The sequence below is a fragment of the Myotis nattereri genome (genome assembly GCF_964212035.1).
Source record: "Myotis nattereri genome assembly, chromosome: 11".
Lineage (NCBI taxonomy): Eukaryota > Metazoa > Chordata > Mammalia > Chiroptera > Vespertilionidae > Myotis > Myotis nattereri.
The window spans coordinates 7,675,387-7,700,535 of NC_138086.1; the positions used below are offsets into that span (position 1 = coordinate 7,675,387).

The 25,149-nt window shown below is 41.6% G+C and overlaps 1 protein-coding gene across 1 annotated transcript in view; it reads right to left on the reverse strand.

Moving 5' to 3' along the window:
• Positions 1 to 25,149, reverse strand: part of SAMTOR (S-adenosylmethionine sensor upstream of mTORC1) — a 109,877-nt gene continuing 84,728 nt past the window's right edge. The window contains exons 4-5 of the mRNA XM_081102056.1: positions 7,987 to 8,101; positions 1 to 2,418 (exon numbers count right to left, since the gene is read on the reverse strand). Coding sequence (XP_080958182.1) covers positions 1,789 to 2,418; positions 7,987 to 8,101 — 745 coding nt within the window. The 3' untranslated portion in view covers positions 1 to 1,788. The remainder of the gene's footprint in view (positions 2,419 to 7,986; positions 8,102 to 25,149) is intronic.

Consider the following 25,149-nt stretch of genomic DNA (forward strand, 5'->3'; position numbering starts at 1 on the left):
GCTACAAGACTTGACCTGCAGTGCTTAACTGGGAAGAAAAGTCAATCTTTATTTAAAGAATCTATTAAAAGCTATTGAAAGTAAAGGAAAAATTTCAAGTTACTTATTGCATATTTGAACAACCAATATTTATTGCATGTAGTTAACTGACTTTTTTAGGTTAATTACAATCGTATTACTTTCATTAATTCAGAATGTGAAATTTAATTTGAAATATCAGGTACACACATTCAACCATTTATATCTTAAAAATACACTTTGTACTTCTAAATAAAGTTTGACATTCAAAATTAACTACGGCAATTCACAATAAGCACAAAAACATCAGTTTTACCAGAGTAAAGAAGTGCAGTTTATGAAATTTAGGATCAACTATTGAAAATACAAGTTTTCTTTAAACACACACACACACACACACACACACACACACACACACATACACACACACGTACATTAACATGAAATCTGAAACTGATATTTCAGTGCAAAAACCTCAGTATGAGGTAATTTTAATGTAAAAACCACTTGAAAAAAAAATCCACACAGTGGCACTCTTAAAAAAGATAATTTACATGTCAATTTCTGGCTGATAAGACAATACAGACTAAATATTCTTAGCTATTTTAAACTAAATCTTGTCTTGTTTGGACATATATTTCTCCTTAACCATTTGCTTCTGATTCAGAAACACAGAAAGATTTATCAATGTGGAAAGGGAAAACTTCCACAGCCAATGAATGATTTATATTTTCAAAGAAAAGTTTCAGTTAGCATTTATATAGAAATAAGAATACCAAAAGCTCAAAACCATTTTATGAGACTACCAGCAGAGATTACTTTTAATTTTTTTCTATATAATTTCAGACTTGTAGTGCAGTATACCTCCTTAGTGGAAAGGTGAGGACCCCTTATGAAAAGTTAGTCTAGATAAAACATAAGCTCTCTTACAAGTGCAAACCCTTTCACAAAGGTGTTTTAGGTCAATATTGAGTATTATACTGTTCCTTACTTAAATAGGATAATTTGTAAATGAACTCTACATTTTAAAAAACAAAAGTGAACTTGCACAGTTAAATATATTTAACACCAAGGCTCAAAACAACAAGAAAGTTATGAAAACTCTACTTTGGCAATGGTGGTTTTTGTACTGTGCTAATCAAATTACAATACACACTTAGGGGGAACTCTCTCCCCCAGTATCTGATGTTGCCAAATGAGCAAGAACAAGGACAAAAATTACCATCAATTCCAAGAAGTTCAGGAAATATTGGATCACCAGATAAAACTGAAAAGAAAATGGCTTTCTGTAACAGATAGCAATTTCGTTAGAAAAAAGAACAAGTGCATCACAAAACAGCTAAATCCATCTATTTCTGTGATACATTTAACTGGTTAACCATCAAAGTGCAACCTACAGTTTTCTACATATCCCAAAGTTTCTCACTGCAATGGTTTAAAGTCAACATTGAAAAGATGAAAAAATACATAGCAAATTATGCTTCACTTTTCACAATAATACTAAGAAAAAGGTATCTTTCTATGATATCTGAGTGCTAAATGCTAATGTAATAGTGGTTTCTGCTATGACAAAGTCACACTCTGCATGAAACTTTAAGATTTCTATATAAGAATAAATTTTAAAATCCAAAAGTAGAAAAAAATAGCAAACTCTGTCAACCTTTGCATTTCTCCTTTGCAAACCAGGTTTTAAGTACTGAGTTCATGCTAGTATTTCCGATTAGTGTAGGCAATTTAGGAGTCTGGAATGAAAGGTTTCCTGTTTATATATTAGCTTAAAAGCAATATGGGATCTTCTAGCTCATAGAAAGGAATGGAGCTGGCTTGACTTTCTCCAGAATCTGAGTCGTATGGAGCATCAGGGAGCTCTGTAAAACCATATGCCAGTTGTTCATCTTCTATATCTGATCGAACATAGCAGGAAGTGTTAGAATAGTCCTCATCTTCTATACTGTTGAAATCTTGAGGAATATATAACATCCCAGGGTAGTTTCTACTTACCAAGTCACTTGTAGTTTTTAGGGATATTTTTCTAAATGCCATCAGATGCATATGTGAAAATTTTGAATACTTAAAACGTTTAAAGCCCAGGGACTCTATAGCAATCTTCCAGCTTTTCATCATCATAGCATGACGATTCTGATGGGAGGAATCAGGTGTGATGATAAGCAATAAACCATTTAACATTAACAGTTCATGGGCTTTCTTGCAGCAAATCCATCTCTGGTAAGGTGATGGAAAATAAGAAAGAAGGAGAGAGAAAACAACCACATGGAAAAGTTCTCCAGGAAGAGAATCAATAGGGTTTTTCAGCTGCTTCAAAAAGGCATCTATAGCATCCTGTGCAAGCTGGAGTGGTTGCTGAAGCTGCAAGTTCAGGAAGTCACATTTATATACACTCTGCAGAAGTGGAAAAACAAGGCACATTAGAATTCCAAAATTACTTCTACCTTATTACAGAGTTTATACCAAACTATTTCAAAGCATTTCTATATAATTCAAACTTTAATTATGTACCTTTCCCTTCTAAATTATTCCATTTGCACAAAGTTATTCAATCAAAACTTTTAGTCAAAGAAATCAGAGTAATTCATTCTAGATAATTCCTAGTTCCCATTTAAAAACATGTAATTTGAAATCAGAAATATTTTTGAGATACATATCTTTAAAAAATAAGGGCTTATTTGAAATTTAATTGAGGTAAGATTTAATAGAAATGTTTTCTTCTTTTATGTTAAGTACTTTTTTACTTTTCAATTACAGTTGACATACATTATTATATTAGTTTCAGGTATACAACGCAGTGATTAGACATTACATAATTTATTAAATGATCACCCCAATAAATCTAATACCCATCTAACTCCATACTTATTAGAATATACTGACTACATTCCCTATGCTGTACTTATGGCACTCAGCACATTAACCTCTAGGTCCATCCATGTTGTTGCAGATGGCAAGATTTTATATGTTTTTATGGTGAAGTCATAGTCCATTGTATACAGGTTGGGGCAAAAGTAGCTTCACAGTTGTTTGTATAAAAATACAAGAATAAATAATAATATATGAATAAACTGTTTCATGTAGTCACATCTGTACATCTACTTTTGCTTCACAATGTATATATGCACAACTTCTTTATCCATTCACCCACTGTTGGACACTTAGGTTGCTTCCACATCTTGGCTATTATAAATGATGCTGCAATAAACATGTGGATGTCTATATCTTTTTGATTTAGTGTTTTGTGTTTCTTTGGATAAATACCCAGAACTAGAATTGCTGAGTCCTTCTTTGTCTCTTATTAACAGGCTTTGCTTTAAAGTCTATTTTGTATGGTATAAGTATTGCTGTCCCAGCTTTTCAATTATTTCCATTTACATGAAATATCTTTTTCATCCCTTTATTTTCAATGTGTGTGTGTCTTTTGATCTGAAGTGAGTGCCTTGTAGACAGCGTATATAAGGGTCTTGTTTTCTTATCTATTCAGCCTCCACATGCTTTTTGATTGGAGCATTTAATCCATTTCACTTAAAGTAATTGTTGATAGATATGTATTTATTGCCATTTTATTAGTTATATGTTTGATCTTGCAGCTTTTAAGATTCTCTGTCTTTAACCTCTGCCATTTTAATTATGATGTGTCTTGGTGTGGGCCTTTTGTGAGTTCATCTTGTTTGGGATTCTCTGTGCTTCCTGGACTTGTATGTCTATTTCCTTCACCAGGTTAGAGAAGTTTGCTGCCATTATTTTTTCACAGACGTTTCCAATTCCTTGCTCTCTCTCTTCACTTCCTGGCACTGCCATGATGCAAATGTTGATATGCTTGAAGTTGTCCCAGATGATTGTTATACTATCTTCGTTTGGATTTTTCTTACTTTTTGCTGTTCTGATTGGGTGTTTTCTGCTTTTTTATCTTCCAAATATATGATTTGATCCTCTACTTCATCTACTCCACTGTTAATTCCCTATAATATATTCTGCATTTCAGTTAAGATGGTCTTCATTTCTGACTGGTTTTTTATACTTCCTATCGCTTTTTAGAAGTCCTCACAGAGATCACTGAACATCCTTATAACCCGTGTTTTGAACTTTGATTCTGGTAGATTGTCTCCATTTTCTTTAGTTGTTTTACTGGAGTTTTGTCCTGTTTTTTCATCTGGGACATGCCTCTGTTTCCCCATTTTGGCAGCCTCCCTGTGTTTATTTCTACATATATAAACTCCTGCGCTTGGTAGAATGGCCTTATTAAATAGGTATCCTATAGGTCCCAGTGGCACAGCGTCCCTGATCACCTGAGCTGGACATTTCCAGTATTTAAGTCCCCTACTATGAGTTTTGGCCTGTTTCTCCCTTTAGTTCTGTTAGTAGTTGCTTTATATATTTCAGTGCTCCCAGATTGGGTGCATATATATTGAGAAGTGTTATGTCTTCTTGATGTATTGTCCCATTTATCAGTATAAAAGTACATATTTGTCTCTTTTTACTCTTTTCACCTTGAAATCTATTTTGTCAGATATAAGTACAGTGACACACACTTTTCTCTGGATACCATTTCTTGAGTTATCATCTTTCACCCCTCATTCTGACTCTATGTTTGTCTTTGTAGCTGAGATGGGTATCCTGAAGGTTGATAAGTAGAGTTCTTTCTTTTGTTTTCCAGTACACGGTGCTACAGTGCAAATTTTGTTTTCTCTTACCTGCAGTACTGGAACTTGTTGGACTCTGTGGGGTGATGTTGCTTCAGTGTGGAAAATGCCCTGTATTCTCCGAGGAGACGGGCATCCCTTCTATAAGTGGTTGCCTGAGTCTCTGGGCAACACCTTTGTGGTAGTGTGGCCAGTGATGGGAATCCAGGTCTGAGTTCCAGCCCTGTTTTCCTGCAACCAGAAGCAGTCAGCTGCCCTGCACTCTTTGAGGTGTCCCTTCTGCCTTTACAGGTTCCACCGCAATGGGTAGGGTGGGTTAGGTAGGAGAGGTGGGCTGGTTCATTTGGAAATGAACATCTGCAGCTTTATTCTTTCTACTGGGTTTAGCTCAAATGAGAATAGGCCACTCCATTTAAAATGATGCCTCTGCTCCTTCACAACTTTCTTCTACTGCTGCTGCCTCCACTGGAAATGGCCGTCTACAGGAGGGTGGGGGGGAGGCAGACTTGTGCATCTGTGGCTTTTTCTTTTTCCTTGGTGATGGTGGCAGTGCTACCCTTTGCACTATTTTTTCACTGTCTCTATCCCTGGGTTCAGCATCAATGTGCACCAGCCTCCGGTCCACAGAGAGGAGGCTGCAACCCTACTGCACAGCTATACCACCTGTTGGGGCTGCTGCAATTGCTGGACTGCTTCTGTAGCTCCCTTCTCGGTCCTCCCTGCCCCCATGCCTGTCCTGCTCACTCTTACAGCCCACCTTCAGATGGCTCAACGTGCGGTCACTCAGACATTTCGTGTTGATCAGGGAATCCTTTGATGAATTACAGTTGTCCAGCCTGCTGTGTCTTTAAGAGAGGAGACTAAGGTTTTCTCACGCTGCCATGATGCTGACATCAATCTCAAATTTCCCTTCTTTTTTTGTATTAATATATTTTTTTATCAGTTTCAGAGAGGAAGGGAGAAGGAGAGACTGAAACATCAATGATGAGAATCATTGATTGGCTGCCTCCTGCATGCCCACACTGGGGATGGAGCCCACAACCCAGGAATGTGTCCAGTCTGGGAATTGAACTGCGACAGTGGTTCACAGGCTGACTCTAGGTGACAGATTTTTATCTTGTAGTCCTTTAACATGTCTTTTTCCAGAGTGGCTATTTCCAGCCTGTGTGAGTGCCAAGCACTATCACCTCTAGTCCTTTCAGATGGTGCTTCCTCCATTCTCATGCAGTTTTCTACACACATATTGATCAGTACTCAGCTGTGTACTGAAGGAGGACTCTGCAGACCTTAGAGTCTTCCCTCTGTGCAGCTCTCATTTCTTTGGTACTCTGCCCTGGGAACCCTAGCTGTTTTGGTCTGCTAGAACTTTCAGCTCCATCTCCACAACTCGGGGGATCAGCTGGGTTGTGATCATCTCTTTGTGCATGTCCTGAAAATGATCTGAAGGCTATATACTGGTGCAATTTTAGGGCTCATATAATTTGTTTCAGTCCCTTGGGGATCATTGTCCTTTATTATCTAACGTCAAATCCTATATAATAAAAGCCTAATATGCTAAGTGTCCGACCATTCGTTCGACCAGTCGCTACGATGCGCACTGACCACCAGGGGAAAGACGCTCTGACGGTAGGTTAGCTTGCTGCCTGGGTCCAGCTGATTGGGACTGTGCAAGATGGGCTGGACATGCCCTGGAGCCAACCTCCCACAGTCCCTCCTTGGCCTCTAAAATATTCTAATTAATTTCCTTTCAATGTGCACAAATCCGTGCACCAGGCCTCTAGTGTCTTATAAATTATTTTGTTCACGTTTTTGTTGCCTAAGGCAGGGGGAAAAAGGATCACTCTGGTCCCTGTTACTTCATCTTGGCTGGAAGTGTCTCTTCCTTTTGTTTTAATTATAGGGTTCTGAAACTGTGGAAGTCTGATTCTACTACTAAACTTATATATAGCAGTTGTTTTGCCTTCCCTAATGATTTTACAGTTGAAAATTTATAGCCACATCTCTAAACAAATAAAATATTTTAAGAATAATATTTAAGCCTGAGGTTCAGATCAAATGGTTGTCATGTCTCAGCAGTCCCTGAAGGATATCTCTAACACAAGTATGTGTCTTGAGGAAGGAAGGCGAGAGTCACCTGCCCTTTAAAACTATGGCTCCTTATAGCACCTGCAATGAAAAGCTAAGTAGGGCTGTTTTAATATAAAGCAAACATTTGTCCATCATTAGGAAGTAGAGATAACACTAATGGTTTTAGAATTTCCTTGTTCCTCAATGTTACTCATATACATCTACTCTAGATAGTCATGCTCATCAAAATTAAAGACCCATGAAAAAGTTGAATCTTCAATTAAAAACATTCCAATAATGATAGAAAACATTTCTTTAGCACTCACTATGTAACAGGTATTTTTCTAGGTGCTTTAAATATTTTTCCTCAAGTAAACATTATAACAAACTTGTAAAGTATAATCCATTATTAACTCCATTATACAGATGAGAAAAATGAAGCTCAGAGATCCAAACCCAGGTTGAACAAAAGATTAGATTCTTTTATTCAAAAAACAAAATGGGAGACATCTGTAATACTGTCAACAATTAAAAAAAAATAAAGTACTTAATGAGTACATAATGTACCAGGCATGTTTCTAAGTGCTGGGAACATAGTAGTGAGAAGGAAAAAAAAAAATCCTTATGCCAAAGAATTTGTATTCTTACACGCATTCTCTTTATAAAAATAAAAAGTTAATTTGTAATTTTTTTGTGTGCCTGGTGTTGTATCAAAAGTAAAATGGAAAACATTATAAATTTATGTCACTAAAAAAATTCTCCTTTTAAAAGTAGAGGATACATTCTGTGTAAAGGTAAGCAGTTTCATTTACTAAGTACATATAGTGGGGTTAAATAAAGTTATGGCTAACTCCAAAGCCTTTGCTATTTCCATTATTCCATAATGGCTTCACATCACAATACATTTCAGAAAGAGATGCATTAAAAAATAAATCAATCAAAAGCCCAAATACTACAGCTATCTAAAAATCTGTGCAATTTACTAAATATTCTTGATTGCAAAAATAAATGATAAACAGGGAATAAAAATTGAGAAAATAAATAGAAATATGGTATAAGTCAAGTTAATATTTGTTAACTAAATGCTAAAAAATTTTAATTAAATATATATTTATTTTTGAATGGAAACAATATCAACATGTACACACGAAATATATTTGGTATTTCAATAATGTAAAGACAATTCTTTTCCTTTGTAAATATGCATGTAAAATATTCAAGTCTCAAAACAAAACATAACTATACATACCTCTACGGCAGGTACAATGTCTATGCCAACAGTTAGAAATTCTTCAAACTTCATAAATGGGTTAAAGCAGCTGCCAACATCAAGTAATCTGATCTTCCCTGAGGTTTGTAGCAACCTAAAAACATATTATTTTGTCTTATAACAAGCAAAATAAAAATAAATTATAAGAAAAATTCAGACATCTGAAAATTAAAAAGCTCATATAGATTTTTAGCTCTCTTTTTGGCCTTGAGATTCCTTTAACACATTTAAAAATTATGGAGGACCTTAAAGAATTTTTGTTTATGTGGGTTATTCCTATCAATATCATATTTGAGAAAAAAATATATTTGAAATTAAAGTCAAATAGTTTAAAAAACATTTATTGATATAACAATAAACCTATTGTATATGGTATTGTAAATTTGGTATTTATAATGAAAAATCTAGGTCAGAAAGACAGTAAAAAGTGAGGCATTAGTTTACATTTATTCAAGTCTCTTTAATGCTTGGCTTAATAGAAGATTGGTGAATTCTCATGTTTGCTTTTGTATTCGAGCTGTTCCAACATCACATGCCATGTAGTCTCTAGAAAAGCCTACACTCTACACTCATAAGATTGAGAGTAAAAAAGGCATTTAACTTTTTAGTATTACTGTGAAAATAATTTTTCCTCCACAGACATGCCAGAAGGTTACTTATATTCCCAGACCACACTTTGAAAACTATCACTGTAGATGAGAGAATCCATTCACAAATCATTTCTCAGTAGTAAATATAACAATGTCTTTGTACTTAACTTTAATTTGTTTCAATGAGTTAAAAGGATCAAAGAGAAAAGCATAAACGGAACAGTATTGTTATAAAATTTTTTTGTTTTATTTTTATTTAAGAGCTCTCTTCATGTCCAAACACAGTAGGAAAAAATGAAGCAATAAAACCAGAAATGACCATATTTTAAAGTTAGCCAAATGCATCAAATATGGATAGCAGCAAGGATGAAGGAAAACAGTGGATTTCGTTGGTCTAACGCCTATAATCCTAACATTCAGACAATATAGCAATAAGAAAAATCAACTTTATACATATGCCATTTCACTGATTTAAAATACTTTTTTTTTTAAAAAGTATTTTATTGATTTTTTACAGAGAGGAAGGGAGAGAGATAGAGAGTTAGAAACATCGATGAGAGAGAAACATCGATCAGCTGCCTCCTGCACATCTCCCACTGGGGATGTGCCCGCAACCCAGGTACATGCCCTTGACCGGAATCGAACCTGGGACCCTTCAGTCTGCAGGCCGACGCTCTATCCACTGAGCCAAACCGGTTTCGGCAAAATACTTTTCTTTAAAAAGATTATAAGTGGATGTTGGGGAAAAAAATGAAATGCAAACAAATAATTGGGTAAAACCACAATCCTGACTCCTTAAATTCTAGAGAGCAGAGAGAACCTGTCCAGCGTCTCTCCTTTATACATTAGTAGAGGCCCGGTGAACAAATTCGTGCACCAGTGGGGTCCCTAGGCTTAGCCTATAGGATCGGGCTGAAACCAGCTCTCCGACATCCCCTGAGGGGTCCCAGATTGGGAGAGGGCACAGACCAGGCTGAGGGACCTCACTGATGCACGATCGGGGCTGGGGAGGGATGTGGGAGATTGGCCAGCTGGGGAGGGACCATGGGAGGGTTCCAGGGCGGTCCAGCCCGTCTCGCTCAGTCCCAATCGGCCGGATCCCAGCAGAAAGCTAACCTACAAGTCGGAGCGTCTGCCCCCTGGTGGTCAGTACATGTCATAGCGACTTGTCAACTGGTCAACTGTCTGACCCCTGGTGGTCAGTACATGTCATAGCAAGCAGTTGAGCGGCCTTAGCATATCATTAGCATATTATGCTTTGATTGGTTGAATGGATGACCAGACACTTAGCATATTAGGCTTTTATAGTATAGGACTAGAGGCCAGGTGCACAAAAATTAGTGCACTCGAGGGAGAGTGGGGGGTACCTCAGCCTGGCCTGTGCCCTCTTGCAGTCTGGGACCCCTTGGGAGATAACAACCTGCTGGCTTAGGCCTGCTCCCCGGTGGCAGAGGGCAGGCCCAATCCCTAGGTGCAGCCCCTGGTCGAGCTCAGAGAGGGCCGATTGGGGAGTTGGGGCGCCGCCCCCTGTCATGCACAGAGCAGGGAAGATTGGGAGGTTGCGATGCCACCCTCAGGGTAGGGCCGATTCGGGGATTGGGGCACCGCCCCCTGTCACACTCAAGGCAGGGTCGATGGGGAGGTTGTGGTGCCACCCCGTCACACACAGGGGTTTGGGCGCTGCACCCTGTCACGCTGATCCTGGTGCCTGGAGGCCTCTCGGCTCCGCTGATCCCGGTGCTGGGAGGCATATTACCCTTTTACTATCTACACTAATAAAAGAGAAAAATGGTAATTGGCGTATGGCGATACCGTTTTCATTGGCTAATCAGGGCTATATGCAAATTAACTGCCAACTAAGATTGGCAGTTAACTGCCAACTAAGATTGGCAGTTAACTGCCAACAAGATGGCGGCTAATTTGCATATGTAGGCACAATGCAGGGAGGTGAAAGGGAAAGCAGGAAGAAGGCCCCTGCCACTGACAGTGATCTGAAACCCAGGGGGGAGCTAAGAGCTGGGGGGCAGGGCAAAGGCGGCCCTGGGGCCACCTTTGCCCTGCCCCCCAGCCATGACTGGAGAATCAGGCGCCTTTGCCGCCCTGGCCAGTGATAGCAGGAAGTAGGGGTGGAGCCAGCGATGGGAGCTGGGCACGGTCAAAGCTGGTAGTCCCAGGAGCTACGGGTCCCTTGCCTGGGCCTAAAGCGAAGCCAACGATCGCGGCGCCCCCCGCTGCCACTGCAGGTCCTTTTGATGGTCTTACTACCTATGACTGAATGCTTAAATAATATAGTTTAGTTTTACACACTATACGTTTTCTTTTGTGACTTTCTTTTTTAATTTAATATTAATTTTGTGAAAGTCATATGTGTTTCTATACATTAATTGCTGTTAATTTACATTCATTGCTGTATAGTAGTACCTTTACTTAACACATCCCATTGGGATTTTGATTACAGTAGCATTGAGTCTAAAGACCATTTGGGGAAAATTAATATCTTTACAATATTGAATTTTCCAGTTCACAGAAATGGCATAATTGTCCATCTGTTTAGGTTTTCTTTTAAATTGTCTTCTAATAACTTTATCATTTTCTCTTGAATGGTTACATATATTTTGCTGGCATTATGTCTTTTTATGCTATTATTGCTTCCCCCTTATGGATAAACTTTATTATTAAAATTTCATTTTTCATTGTTGGTTACAGAAATGGAATTGATTTTTATATAATGATTTTATATCCAGTAACTTTACTAAGTTCCTGTTACCTCAACTGATTAACTGTGTATTATTTTGGGTATTCTAATCTAGATATATAATTATACAGTCTGTGAAAAATGACATTTATATCCTTCCTTTCCTGTCTATCCACACATCCAAACTTCCATCTATTTTTTGCCTCACTGCTTTGCCCAGGACTTCTAATACAATGTTCAACAGAATACAAGCAGTCACTGCTATTTTGTTCCTACTCTCTCAGAGAGATCATTCCAGTGTTTTACCATTAAATATGACCATTGTATACTACCCTTGTTAAAGTTTGAAAAACTTTTATACTTTGCTGGTGTGTGTGTGTGTTTTTTTTAATATAACACAAATCTGTTGGATTTTATCAAATGCATTCTACTTAGCTATTCAGATAATAACTTTTCTTTTATCTACTTATATGGTAGAGTACACTCATTAATTGTGTAGTGTTAAATCAACCTTCCATTACTGGGAAGGATCTAATTTGGTTTTGATATATTATACTTTTCATAAGAGTATTTGTTTTATGTATGCATAAATAGTAATGGTAGTTATGGTATATAGTCACCACAAATACTGAACCATAGCACCTAAAGATATATAGTCTTAGGCTTCTGGTCACAACATTTGTCAACAGATCAACACTTAACTTGGATTTACATGTGTTTTTGTTTACAAAGGTATTTTATTTAGTATATATATTATGATGCTTTAACACTGAATTCACAGCCAATACCACTATAGCTCTCGTCCAAAGAAAGCTTATCTTACACTGGTATTTTCTCTGTAAGGCGTTTAACAGCCCCTTGTGCTTAATACATTAGATAGAACTTCAACACTAAGTTTGGAGGCCATTTTAAAAGTGAAATCATAAACCAAAATGCAAAAACTGTGACACTAAATAGACTGAAAATGGTCTCCATATACAATCATGCTCTACATGATGACATTTCAAAGTTTGGACTTCATATATGACACAAATCTATCCCATAAGATTATAATGGAGCTGAAAAATTCCTATTGCCTAGTGACATCATAAAGTAGCAATGCATTACTCATATGTTTGTGGTGATACACGTATAAACAAGCCTACTGTGCTGCTAGTCTTATGAAACTATAGCACATACAACTATGTACAGCACATAATACTTGGTAATGATAATAAACAACTGGTGCTGGTTTATGTATTTACTATACTACACTTTTTATCATTATGTTAGAATGTATTCTTCCTACTTATAAAAAAAATAGAATGGTATGCTGTATTGCATTGGTAGCAGCTGACAGCAGCCTTATATGTCCGCCTTATACAACTCATGCTGTTTTGTACAGAAACATCTGGTACAGGCTTGTAGCCTTGGTGTGTAGTAGGCTATACCATCAAGATTTGTCTAAGTGTACTCAGTGATGTTTGCACAATGAGGAAATAACCTAAGAATGCATTTATCAGAACATAATCCTGACGTTAATTGGTACATAATAGGAGAGCTGAAGTAAGACAGCCTACCTTGTCTGACTTCAACTGGGAAGGTGTATGTCAGACAACACACTCTGAAGATGTCCACAAATAACTAAAAATGCCATTAGTACCAATATTGGAGTTACAAATACATTTTAGTGAGTAGGTGAATTTGAAGATATGGATTTGTGAATGATTGAGTGTATATATATTTTATGATGTTTGCATCTCTTTATGAGTGACCAGACTGTAATTTTCCCTTCATGTATTGACTATGAAGAGTTTTATATCAAGGACATGCTAAACTCCTAAAATGACTGTGGGAACTTGCCTTTAATTCTATTTTCAAAGATTTTTTAACAGGGAATAACTCTGACTAACCATGAAATGGAATTAGAATAAAATGTGCTAATAAACAGATAAAAGGAACTCATACTGACAGTTTCCTTATAAGCATATTGCAGGCATCAGCAGTTCCAGTTCCTGCTTGTACAAGAAACAGCCTTGACCATGACTTCAGTTGACGCAGATGGGCCAACGGCAGGAATTGGCTAGCACTGACCAGTTCCAGTATGCTGACATTACAGATCCATATCGGGACCAGCAAGGACACTGCCTGCATGTTCTCAGCCCCTTCTCCTGATCTCTTTGTTCTGTTTCCCCCTCCTTCCCTACAAAAATCCCTGCCTGCCCTAAGATGCTGAGATGGCTCTGGACAAGAGTCCCTCATCTACTTAAGATGCTGGTACTCAAATAAAACGTTCCCTTTTTTGCCATCATCTGTCTCAAGAGTTTTTTTTCATGGTGCAGGCAGCCAAACCTTGGTTCCAGTTACAGTTTGTGTAAGAATATAACTCATTTTTGCTGGAATGTTTACTAGAACTTGCTGATGAAGCCATTTGGACCTGTTCTTTTATTTCTGAGATTTTAAACCACTGACTTAACTTCTTTAATATTATACTATGTTGTTCTGTGAAATTTATGAGCACAAAAAAATTTGTTATACTTTTGTTATCTTTTAAGTGTCTTCAATATATATAGTTCCATTCCCCTTTTTAAATTCTGAAATTACTTGTGCCTTTTTCTTTGTGAGATTTTAAATTTTAATGCTTTAAACAATTCTAACTTATCTTTGTTGATTTTTTTCTTTCCTCCTACTCTTATCTTTATTATTTCCTTTTCACTTTTGTGGGTGGGGTGGGGTGGTGTGTGCTTATTTGCTGACTTATCTTTTTGAGTTAGATTCTTAGTTCATTAGCTTTCAGCTTTTCTTCTTTTTTTTTAAATTAAATCTTTATTGTTCAGCTTATTACAGTTGTTCCTCTTCCCCCCCCCCCATAGCTCCCCTCCACCGAGTTCCCACCCCACCCTCTGCCCTTACCCCCCTCCCCACTGTCCTCATCCATAGGTGTATGATTTTTGTCCAGTCTCTTCTTGCACCCCCCACTCCGTTTCCCCCGAGAATTGTCAGTACACTCCCTTTCTATGCCCCTGATTCTATTATACTCATCAGTTTATTCTGTTCATCAAATTATTTATTCACTTGATTTTTAGATTCACTTGTTGATAGATATGTTTTTGTTGTTCATACTTTGTATCTTTACCTTTTCTTCTTCTTCCTCTTCTTAGAGGATACCTTTCAGCATTTCATATAATACTGGTTTGGTGGTGATGAACTCCTTTAGCTTTTTCTTATCTGTGAAGCTCTTTATCTGACCTTCAATTCTGAATGATAGCTTAGCTGGATAAAGTAATCTTGGTTGTAGGTTCTTGGCATTCATCACTTTGAATATTTCTTGCCACTCCCTTCTGGCCTGCATAGTTTCTATTGAGAAATCAGCTGACAGTCGTATGGGTACTCCCTTGTAGGTAACTAATGCTTTTCTCTTGCTGCTTTTAAGATTCTCTCTTTGTCTTTTGCTCTTGGCATTTTAATTATGATGTGTCTTGGTGTGGTCCGCTTTGGATTCCGTTTGTTTGGGGTACTCTGAGCATCCTGGATTTGTAAGTCTATTTCTTTCACCAGGTAGGGGAAGTCTTCTGTCATTATTTCTTCAAATAGGTTTTCAATATCTTGCTCTCTCTCTTCTTCTGGCACCTCTATAATTCGGATGTTGGTACGCATGAAGTTGTCCCAGAGGCTCGTTACACTATCTTCATATTTCTGGATTTTTTCTTTTTGTTTTTCCAATTGGGTGTTGTTTGCTTTGTCATATTTCAAGCCTTTGATTTGATTCTTGGGATCCTCTAGTCTGCTGTTGGGTCTCTGTATAATATTTTTTATTTCAGTCAGTGTATGCTTAATTTCTAATTGGTCCTTTTTCATATCCTCGAGGGTCTCACTAGATTTACGAAGGATCTCACTAAATTTATCGGCGGTTTCTAGAAAATTCTTGAAAAACCTTATAACTTTGATTTTGAACTCTATATCCAGTAGTTTGCTTTCCTCCATTTCTGTCATTTGTGACCTGTTTCTTTGTCTTCGCATTTTGGCTGCTTCCCTGTGTTGGTAGAGTGGCTTTCTGTGCTAGGTGTTCTATAGGGCCCAGTGGTTCAGCTTCCCCAGTTACCTGAGGTGGACACTCTTGGTGCACCCCTTTGCGGGCTGTGTGCACAGTCTTGTTGTAGTTAAGCCTTGATTGTTCTAGGTATCACTGGGAGGAATTGACTTCCAGGCCAATTGGCTGTGAGAATCAGCTGTGGTTATGGTGGGAGAACTTCTGAGCTGGAGACACCCTTCTGGGGCAAGAGTTGATTCAGTGGGGCTTTGGTGCTCACTGAGTCTGCCCCCTAAGTGTGTCCCTTATGGATCTGAGGAGTTGTAATCTGGATGGTCCACTCTCACCACTGGGTACACTGGGTCTTGGATCTCTAAGGAGGTTCTCATTTAGCCTCTGCCTAAGGCTACCCAACAAGAGCTATGGAGAGATCTGCAGATTCCTTTCCTTTGTTTGGAGTTTGGAGGTGCCCACAGGAGGCCCAGCTGTGAAGCAATGCAAGCTTCTCTGGGGCCTTGGGCCTTCTTTTGGATGTTCTGGGTCTCTCTGACCCAGTTGCAGTTAGTTAAGTAATTTTTGCCCTGACCGGTTTGGCTCAGTGGATGGAGCGTCGTCCGGTGGACTGAAGGGTCCCAGGTTTGATTCCAGTCAAGGGCATGTACCTTGGTTGCGGGCACATCCTCAGTGGGGGGTGTGCAAGAGGCAGCTGATCGATGTTTCTCTCTCATCGATGTTTCTAACTCTCTATCCCTCTCTCTTCCTCTCTGTGAAAAATCAATAAAATATATTTTAAAAAATAAAGTAATTTTAGATTGCAAAGGGCCAGGGCATTCATATGCAAAAGCCTCTGCACACAGCTTGGGTGGGGCGGGGTCTCAGGGAATCAACAGGGCAGAGCAAACAGCTATGGCTGATCCTCAGCCCTGCACTAAGAGGCCCCGGGTCTCACTGTTCCGCGGTAGTCACTGCAAACACCTCTGAGAGAAAGCCGCCCTCAAGTTCTGCCCGATGCCAGACAGTCCAGTCTCCCTGTATGAGTCTGGGTTCCCAGAGACTCGCCCGGAACTGGCTTTCAGAGCAGACGGGAGCTTGTGTCTCCCTCCCGATTGAAAAAGACAGCCGCATCCTCAGTTGCCAGCCCTTTCCGTGTGCGCTTCCGTATCTCTGAACTTTACTTCTGCACCTCCTCTGAGTCTCAGTATGCTTTTCTCTTTCCTTATAGTTATAGAATTTCCACTTGGCCAGCCTTCCTGTGTTTCTGAATGATGTCCCTTTTGTCTTTCAGTTGTATTTTTGAAGTGGTTGTGTGAGGCAGCAATTTCCGGTGTTTACCTATGCCGCCATCTTTGTTCTCTCTGACAGCTTTTCTTCTTGATAATATATGCATTTAACCTATAAATTTCCCTCTAAATGATGCTCTAGCCACATCCACAAGTGTTAATATAAAACTTCTTTGTAACATGTTTGTAAAAGCCTCACCCAAGGATATGCTTTCATTGATTTTTGAGAGAGAGAAAAGAGAGAGAAGGAGAGAGAGAGAGAGAGAGAGACTGGTTGCCTGCCATATAAGCCCCAATGGGATCAAACCCACAACCTGCATATGTGCCCTGACTGGGAGTGGAACCTGCCATCTTTTGATGTTGGGATGAGCCTCCCAGTCAGTGCTTTTTTGTAACATCATTTGACAAAATGTGTGTAATGCTCGCTATCTCAATTATTAAGGTGTAGTAAACATCTTTCAATGTATCTTTTAAAAAGGAGAAAAGAAAGCTCTCTATAAGTTGATTTGAAATGATTTTTTTTCTTTTTGCAAAAAGAAACTCAACAAGGATAAACATATATAAATTATTAAAACATCAGAGGATTTGGAAATGAAGTGGATATTTTAAGCAAGAGATGGGATGTTGAAGTACATCTTTCTTTATAGTTTTGGCTTTTGAAAGTTATTTTTACAAGTAAAAAAAATTAAATTAAGTTACAGCAATGAGAAAAAACACAAAATAATAGGAAAAAATATAATGAACCTAGCCATATATTGAGTAACACAGGAGGAAAAAAAATTGGTAAGTTCTAAACACAGTATGCCTACTATAATAATCTCAATGGGTGATCTTTTAAGCACCAAAAGAAATCTGCAAAGAAATTCTGGATTTTACGAAGTATGCTGTTTTTCTGGTGCAGGTTTAGAAATTACTTTGCATGAACTGATTGCTGAGCAAATGGGGGCATAAACTAAAGTTGCTGGGATATACAAACCCAAAATGGGGGAAAGGAGAGGCAGAAGCCTTTAGTGACGGACTGGAATTAGAGGATTCATACCCCAGTAACAATAAGCAGAATTTGGTCCCACATGAAAAAGAACCTATATTCTCAGAGGAATGAATGGCACATCCTAGGGTTGAAACAGAGAAAGCATAAGGTTTGCCTGGATAATCTCATACAAGGAAGTAAAGTAATGCTCAAATACTAGTGGGAATATATCAAAAGATCAGAAGTTTCCATTGAACTAATCTGGGATGTTTTCCATATCATCTACACTAATAAAAGAGAAAAATGGTAACTGGCATACGGCGATACCATTTTCATTGGCTAATCAGGGCTATATGCAAATTAACTGCCAACTAAGATGGCGGCTAATTTGCATATGTAGGCACAATGCAGGGAGGCGAAAGGGAAAGCAGGAAGAAGTCCCCTGCCACTGACAGTGATCTGAAACCCAGGGGGGAGCTAAGAGCTGGGGGGCAGGGCAAAGGCGGCCCTGGGGCCGCCTTTGCCCTGCCCCCCAGCCATGTTCGGAGAATCAGGCGCCTCTGCCGCCCTGGCCAGTGATAGCAGGAAGTAGGGGTGGAGCCAGCGATGGGAGCTGGGCACGGTCGAAGCTGGCAGTCCCAGGAGCTAGGGGTCCCTTGCCTGGGCCTAAAGCGAAGCCCACGATCGCGGCACCCCCCGCTGCCACTGCAGGTCCCCGCTGCCTGGGCCGGATGCCTAGGCCAGAGGCGTTAGGCCTGGGCAGGGGCGGAGCCTGCAACCGCGGGGAGCTGGGGGTCCCCTGCCCAGGCCTGACACCTCTGCCGGAGGCCTCAGGCCTGGTCAAGGGGCCGATCCGGTGATTGGTAATCGGAGGGTGATGAGGGTCAACTCCTCTGGCTGAGGCATCAGGCCTGGGCGGGGGGGGGGGGGAGCCGGGGATTGGGGGGATATGATGGTCCCCTTGCCCAGGCCTGAAGCCTGGGTCAGAGGCGTCAGGCTTGGGCGGGGGGTGGAGCAAGCGATCAGAGGGAGATGGGGGTCCCCTGCCCAGGCATGATTCCTAGGCCAGAGGCCTCAGGCCTGGGCGGGGGCCAGAGCCAGTGATTAGTTGGAGATGGGGGTCCCCTGTCCAAGCCTGACTCCTCTGGCAGAGGCATCAGGCCTGGGCAAGGGGCCGATCAGGCAATCGGAGGGTGATGGGGGTCAATGCCTGAGGGCTCCCAGTATGTGAGAGGGGGCAGGCTGGGCTGAGGGACCCCCCCACACACACCCAGTGCACGAATTTCGTGCACCGGGCCCCTAGTCCTATATAATAAAAGCCTAATGTGCTAATGATACGCTAAGGCTGCTCAACTGCTTGCTATGACATACAACAGTGATGGCGAAACGATGACACGTGTGTCAGAGGTGACACGTGAACTCATTTTTTTGGTTCATTTTTCTTTGTTAAATGGCATTTAAATATGTAAAATAAATATCAAAAATATAAGTCTGCCAAAACCGGTTTGGCTCAGTGGATAGAGCGTCGGCTTGCGGACTGAAAGGTCCCAGGTTCAATTCCGGTCAAGGGCATGTACATGGGTTGCGGGCACATCCCCAGTAGGAGATGTGCAGGAGGCGGCTGATCGATGTTTCTCTCTCATCGATGTTTCTGACTCTCTATCTCTCTCCCTTCCTCTCTGTAAAAAATCAATAAAATATATTTAAAAAAATATATATATAAGTCTTTGTTTTACTATGGTTGCAAATATCAAAAAATTTCTATATGTGACATGGCACCAGAGTTAAGTTAGGGTTTTCCAAAATGCTGACATGCCAAGCTCAAAAGGTTCGCCATCACTGAAGTACAATGTCCACCAGGGGACAGACAACTGACCGGTTGATCAGATGCTATGATATGCACTGACCACCAGGGTGCAGACACTCTGACCAGTAGGTTAGCTTGCTGCTTGGGTCCAGCTGATCAGGACTGAGCAAGATGGGCCAGACACACCCTGGAGCCCTTCCGCAGTCCCTCCCCAGCTGGCCAACCTCCCGTGTCCCTCCCTGGCCCCGATTATGCATCAGCAGGGTCCCTCAGCTTGGCCTGCGCCCTCTCGCAATCCAGGACCCCTCAGGGGATGTCGGAGAGCTGGTTTCAGCCCGATCCCACAGGCTAGGCCGAGGGACCCCACTGGTGCACAAATTCGTGCAGTGGGCTTCTAGTAATGAATAATGATAGGAATGAAGTATAATACAATGAATTTAAAAATCTGAGTCCATAGATACTTAAAAATAGAGAGGAGGAAAAGGGGAAAGTTCTTTACAGAAAATTGCTTCAGCAAGACAGAAAAAAAAATCACCATTTTCAAACCAGAATAGTAAAACTGAAACAAAACAAAACAACAACAAAAACAAAAACACATATTCTGGCATGACCATTAATGGATACTGAATCCACAGCAAAAACAAACAAACAAACAAAATGTCAAGGAACAGGAAATTCACTCAGTCTTCATGTATAACCCCACAGATTACAGATTAAAAGTACCTTTTACAATGGAGGAATCTGGTGGATACCAATTTTGTAAAAAAAAAAAAAAAAAAATCAAATTTAACATCGCAAATAATGAGATTAACTGCCCTTTGCCCTCATAGTGATATACAAAGAACATGACATCATCTATTTAGTATGCCTATCAAAAATATTTAATATGGCCTGGCCAATATTGCTCAGTGGTTGAGCATCGACCTATAAACCAGCAGGTCTCTGTTAGATTCCCGTTCAGGGCACATGCCCGGGTTGCAGGCTCAATTCCCAGCGTGTAGTGCACAGGAGGCAGCTGATCAATGATTCTCTCTCATCATGGATTTTTCTCTCTCTCTCCCCTCCCTTCCTCTCTGAAATCAATAAAACTGTATAAAAAATGTTTAACATGAATCTAATCACAGGGAATTTTCTAGATTATGAAGCCTAAGAGATATTCAACTAAATACAATACGTAACCTTTGAATGGATCTTGATTCAAACAACCAAATCACAGTTATGAAGGGTATTATCGTGACAATCTGGGAAATCTGAGTAAGAACTGTGTATAATATAACTATATCAATTTCCTGAATATAACGAAAATTGTATTGTGGCTATTATAGGCAAATGTCCTTGATCTTTGGTAATATATGTTAGAGTATTTAGGGTTAAAGTAACTCAAATGGTTTAGAAAATAAAAAGTATACACACACGCGCGTGCACACACATACATATACACAAATGTGAAGCATAGTAGCAAAATATTAACTACTGATGAATCTTAGATGATGAATATAAGGGTACTAGTGGCCCAGTGCAAAAAATTCGTGCACAGGGGTGGGGGGGTGCCCCCCTCAGCCCAGCCTGCACCATCTCCAATTGGGGACCCCTTGGGGGATGTCCAACTGCCTGTGGGATTGGGCCCACACCGGCAGTCGGACATCCCTCTCGCAATCTGGAACCGCTGGCTTCTTACCACTCACCTGCTTGCCTGCCTGATCACCCCTAACTGCCTCTGCCTGCCTGCTTGTTTGCCCCTAACCCAGGGGCGGGCAAACTTTTTGACTCGAGGGCCACAATGGGTTCTTAAACTAGACCAGAGGGCCGGAACAAAAGCATGGATGGAGTGTTTGTGTGAACTAATATAAATTCAAAGTAGACATCATTACATAAAAGGGTACGGTCTTTTTTTTTTTAGTTTTACTCATCTCAAATGGGCCGGATCTGGCCCGCGGGCCGTAGTTTGCCCACGGCTGCCCTAACCCCTCTGCATGCCTGCCTAATCGACCCCAGCCTCTCTGGCTGCCTGCCTGATTTCCCCTAACTGCCCTCCCCTGCTGGCCGGATCTTGCCTCCAACTGCCCTCCCCTGCCGACGTGATCTCGCCCCCAACTGCCCTCCCCTGCAGGCCTGATCTCACCCCCAACTGACCTCCCCTGCTGGCTTGATCACCCCTAACTGCCCTCCCCTGCAGGCCTGATCTTGCTCCCAACTGCCCTCCCCTGCCGGCCTCATTGCCCCAACTTCTCTCCCCAACCGGCCTCATCGCCCCCAACCACCTGCCAGCCTAATCTTGCCCCTAACTGCTCTCCCTTGCTGGCCTGATCTCGCCTCTAACTGCCTCTGCCTTGGCCCCCACCACCATGGCTTTGTCTGGAAGGAAGTCGGACGTCCGGAAGATGGCCAGTTGGCCCAGACTAATTAGCACATTACCCTTTTATTAGTATAGATAGATTACATAGAATTGCTTAAATCGGGGAGGAGGGAAGCCTTTTTCAGCAGGAAGAGATGCTCTTGGCAGACAAAAATACATAATTCCTATATCTGTACTGATAGTCAGCCATATGTACTATACTGCCAAACCGGTCATTAAAAAATTGAACTGGCCCTGACAGGTTTGGCTCAGTGGATAGAGCGTCGGCCTACGGACTGAAGGGTCCTAGGTTCGATTCCAGTCAAGGGCATGTACCTTGGTTCTGGGCACATCCCCAGTAGAGGGTGTGCAGGAGGCAGCTGATCGATGTTTCTCATCGGTGTTTCTAACTCTCTATCCCTTTCCCTTCCTCTCTGTAAAAAATCAATAAAGTATATTTAAAAAAATTGAATTGCTTTCTTATATCTTACACCAAACAGCTGTTGCCCTTAAAACCCCTCCTCAGCCCCCACCTTAGGTTCTGCCTTCTCAGTTCACTCAGATTAGGTTCTGATTGGTCGGTTTCTATGCCAGTCAGCACCAAAAGCTCCACCTCCTAGGCAGCCATTGGCTCCTTGCACCTCACCCAGATTTGGTTCTGATTGATCGGTTTCTATGGCAGGCAGTGTCATGCTCTGCCTCCTAGGAAGCCACTGGCTCCTCGCAGTTCACCCAGATTTGGTTCTGATTGGTCGGTTTTTATGCCCGTCAGCATCTCTGGGCCTATCTCCAGGCCTGATCAGAGAGGCAGGGCTGATAAGCAGCCGCCCCAGGCTGCTGGCGAGCAGGCAGAACTGCTAACCTCTCAGAGAAAGAGAGAGAGGTGTGGCTGCTGGCAAGGCCTGGAGAGAGAGAGAGAGGCAAAGGCTGATCAGCAGCTGCCAAGGAGGCTGCGGATCAGACCCTATTTTCTTTGCGGGCCTTGCAAGCAGCTGCTGATCAGCCCCGCCTTCTCTCGCTCCAAGTGGTCAGCAGTTCAGCCCGCTCGCCAGTCCCTGCCCACCGGAGCCTGCTGCGCGTGCAGCCTGGCGTTCAGTCATCCCTTCGGTCGTTTTGGCCATTACGGACCCTGGCTCTTTATGTATTATACTAGAGGCCTGGTGCACAAAAATTTGTGCACTGGGGGGGGGGGGCGTCCCTCAGCCTGGCCTGTGCCCTCTCACAGTCTGGGACCCCTCAGGAGATAATGACCTGCTGGCTTAGGCCTACTCCCGGGTGGCAGAGGGCAGGCCCAATCCTTAGGTGCAGCCCCTGGTTGGGCTCAGAGCAGGGCCGATTGGGGGGTTGGGGCACTGCCCCGTCACACTCAAGGCAGGGTCGATGGGGAGGTTGCGGCGCCACCCTGTCACCCACAGAGCAGGGCCAATCAAGGGGTTGGGGCGCTGCCCCGTCACTCACAGAGCAGGGCCCATCAGGGGGGTTGGGGCTCCGTACCCTGTCAGGCACAGAGCAGGGTCGATCAGGGGGTTGAGGAGCTCCCCCCTGTCACTCACAGAGTAGGGCCAATAGGGGAGTTGGGGCACTGCCCCCTGTCACACACAGAGCAGGGCAAATCAGGGGGTTGGGGCGCCGCACCTTGTCACACTCAGGGCAGGGCCGATGGGGAGGTTATGGTTCTACCCCGTCACACACAGAGCAGGGCCCGTGGGAGGGCGGGGGGGTTGGGGCACTACACCTGGTCACACACAGAGCTGCAGGGTGATCAGGGGGTTGGAGAGCTCACCCCTATCAGACACAGAGCAGGCCTGATCAGGGGGTTGGCGCGCCTTCCCCTGTCCCGAACAGAGCAGGGCAGATAAGGAGGTTGTAGCCCCGCCTCCTGTCACACACAGAGCCGCAGGGCGATCAGGGGGTTTGGGCGCTGCCCCGTCACGCTGATCCGGTGCCGGAAGGCCTTGCAGCTCCGCTGATCCCAGTGCTGGGAGGCATATTACCCTTTTACTATATAGGATAGAGGCCTGGTGCACGGGTGGGGGTCGGCTGGTTTGCCCTGAAGGGTGTCCTGGATCAGGGTGGGGGTCCCCACTGGGGTGCCTGGCCAGCCTGGATGAGGGGATGATGGCTGCTTGCAGCTGGTCACACACCCTTCAGGGTGGGGGTTCCCACTGGGGTGCCTGGCGAGTATGGGTGAGGGGCTGAGGGCTGTTTTAAGGCTGGTGGGTGACCGAAGCTCCCAACTGCTCCTTATTTTTTTTTTAATTCTGGGCCAGCTTTAGCTCTGAGGCTTGGCTCCAGCTCTTAGGCCTCCGCTGCTAAAAGCAAGGTATCTGGTTTGTTTGGGTTCTATAGTCAAAACACTGTATCAACTCCAGCTCTGAGATCCCGGCTGGCTAAAAGCAGGTTTCTGGGGTTTTGTTTAGCTTATATATTTGTAACAATGTTTCAAGCTGCAAGCTCAGAGGCTAGCAGTGGCAGGTGGGGAACGTTGGTTTCCTCCGTCACTGAAGCAAGCAAGCCTCATGTTCGCTTCAAGCTGCCTGACTGCCGGCCGCCATCTTGGCTGGCAGTTAATTTGCATATCACCCTGATTAGCAAATGGGAAGGGTAGCGGATGTATGGCTAATTACCATGTTTCTTTTTATTAGGATAGATGGATTATACTACTCTTAGTCTACTTTCTCATGGACTTTTGAAATTTATCAAACTATTTTAGGAAAAATAAAACAAACCTCACACCAATCTACTGTAGACTTATTGTCTGTCAGTTTTGCTTTATTTGTATTGAAGCAATACTATTAGGCATATATAAATTAAACATTGTTTTATTTTCTTGTTAAGTCACACCTTTTATTGTTATGAAAACTCTCGTTTACTTGTAGAACTGATATTTATTCTAAAGTCTTATGTTTTGGATATGTCTCTCATAAGCAGCACAAAGTGGATTTTTAAATTTAGTCTGACAATCTTTTAACTAGAGTGTTTAGGTTATTTACTTTTAATGTGATTTATTGACATATTTTGATTTAGTATCTTACTTTGCACTATCTGCTCTATATGTTCAATATTTTCTTTTCTCCTTCCTCCATACTTTCTTTAGAATCACCTTGGGAGCTTTAAAATCACTCAGACATTCTGATTTAATTGGTGTGGGATGGAGTCCAGGCATTAGGATTTTAAAACAGTTTCCTAAATAAGGTTGAGAGCCAGTTTTAGGTTTTTCCTTTTACATTTTAATAATTCATGTTTTTCCATTTTATTGATTTTAAAATTAAGTATCCTTTCCAAAATAATGCTTTTAAGTGAATAAACTTAATTACAAAGAAATAGAGTAAAATCACATAAAGAAATACAATTATCAAAATAGTATTTTTTAAAAGTTACAATATAGTCACATGTGTTTCTTTAGTAACACTAATGTTACTAAAGAAACACATGTGGATGTGTTTCTTAAGACAT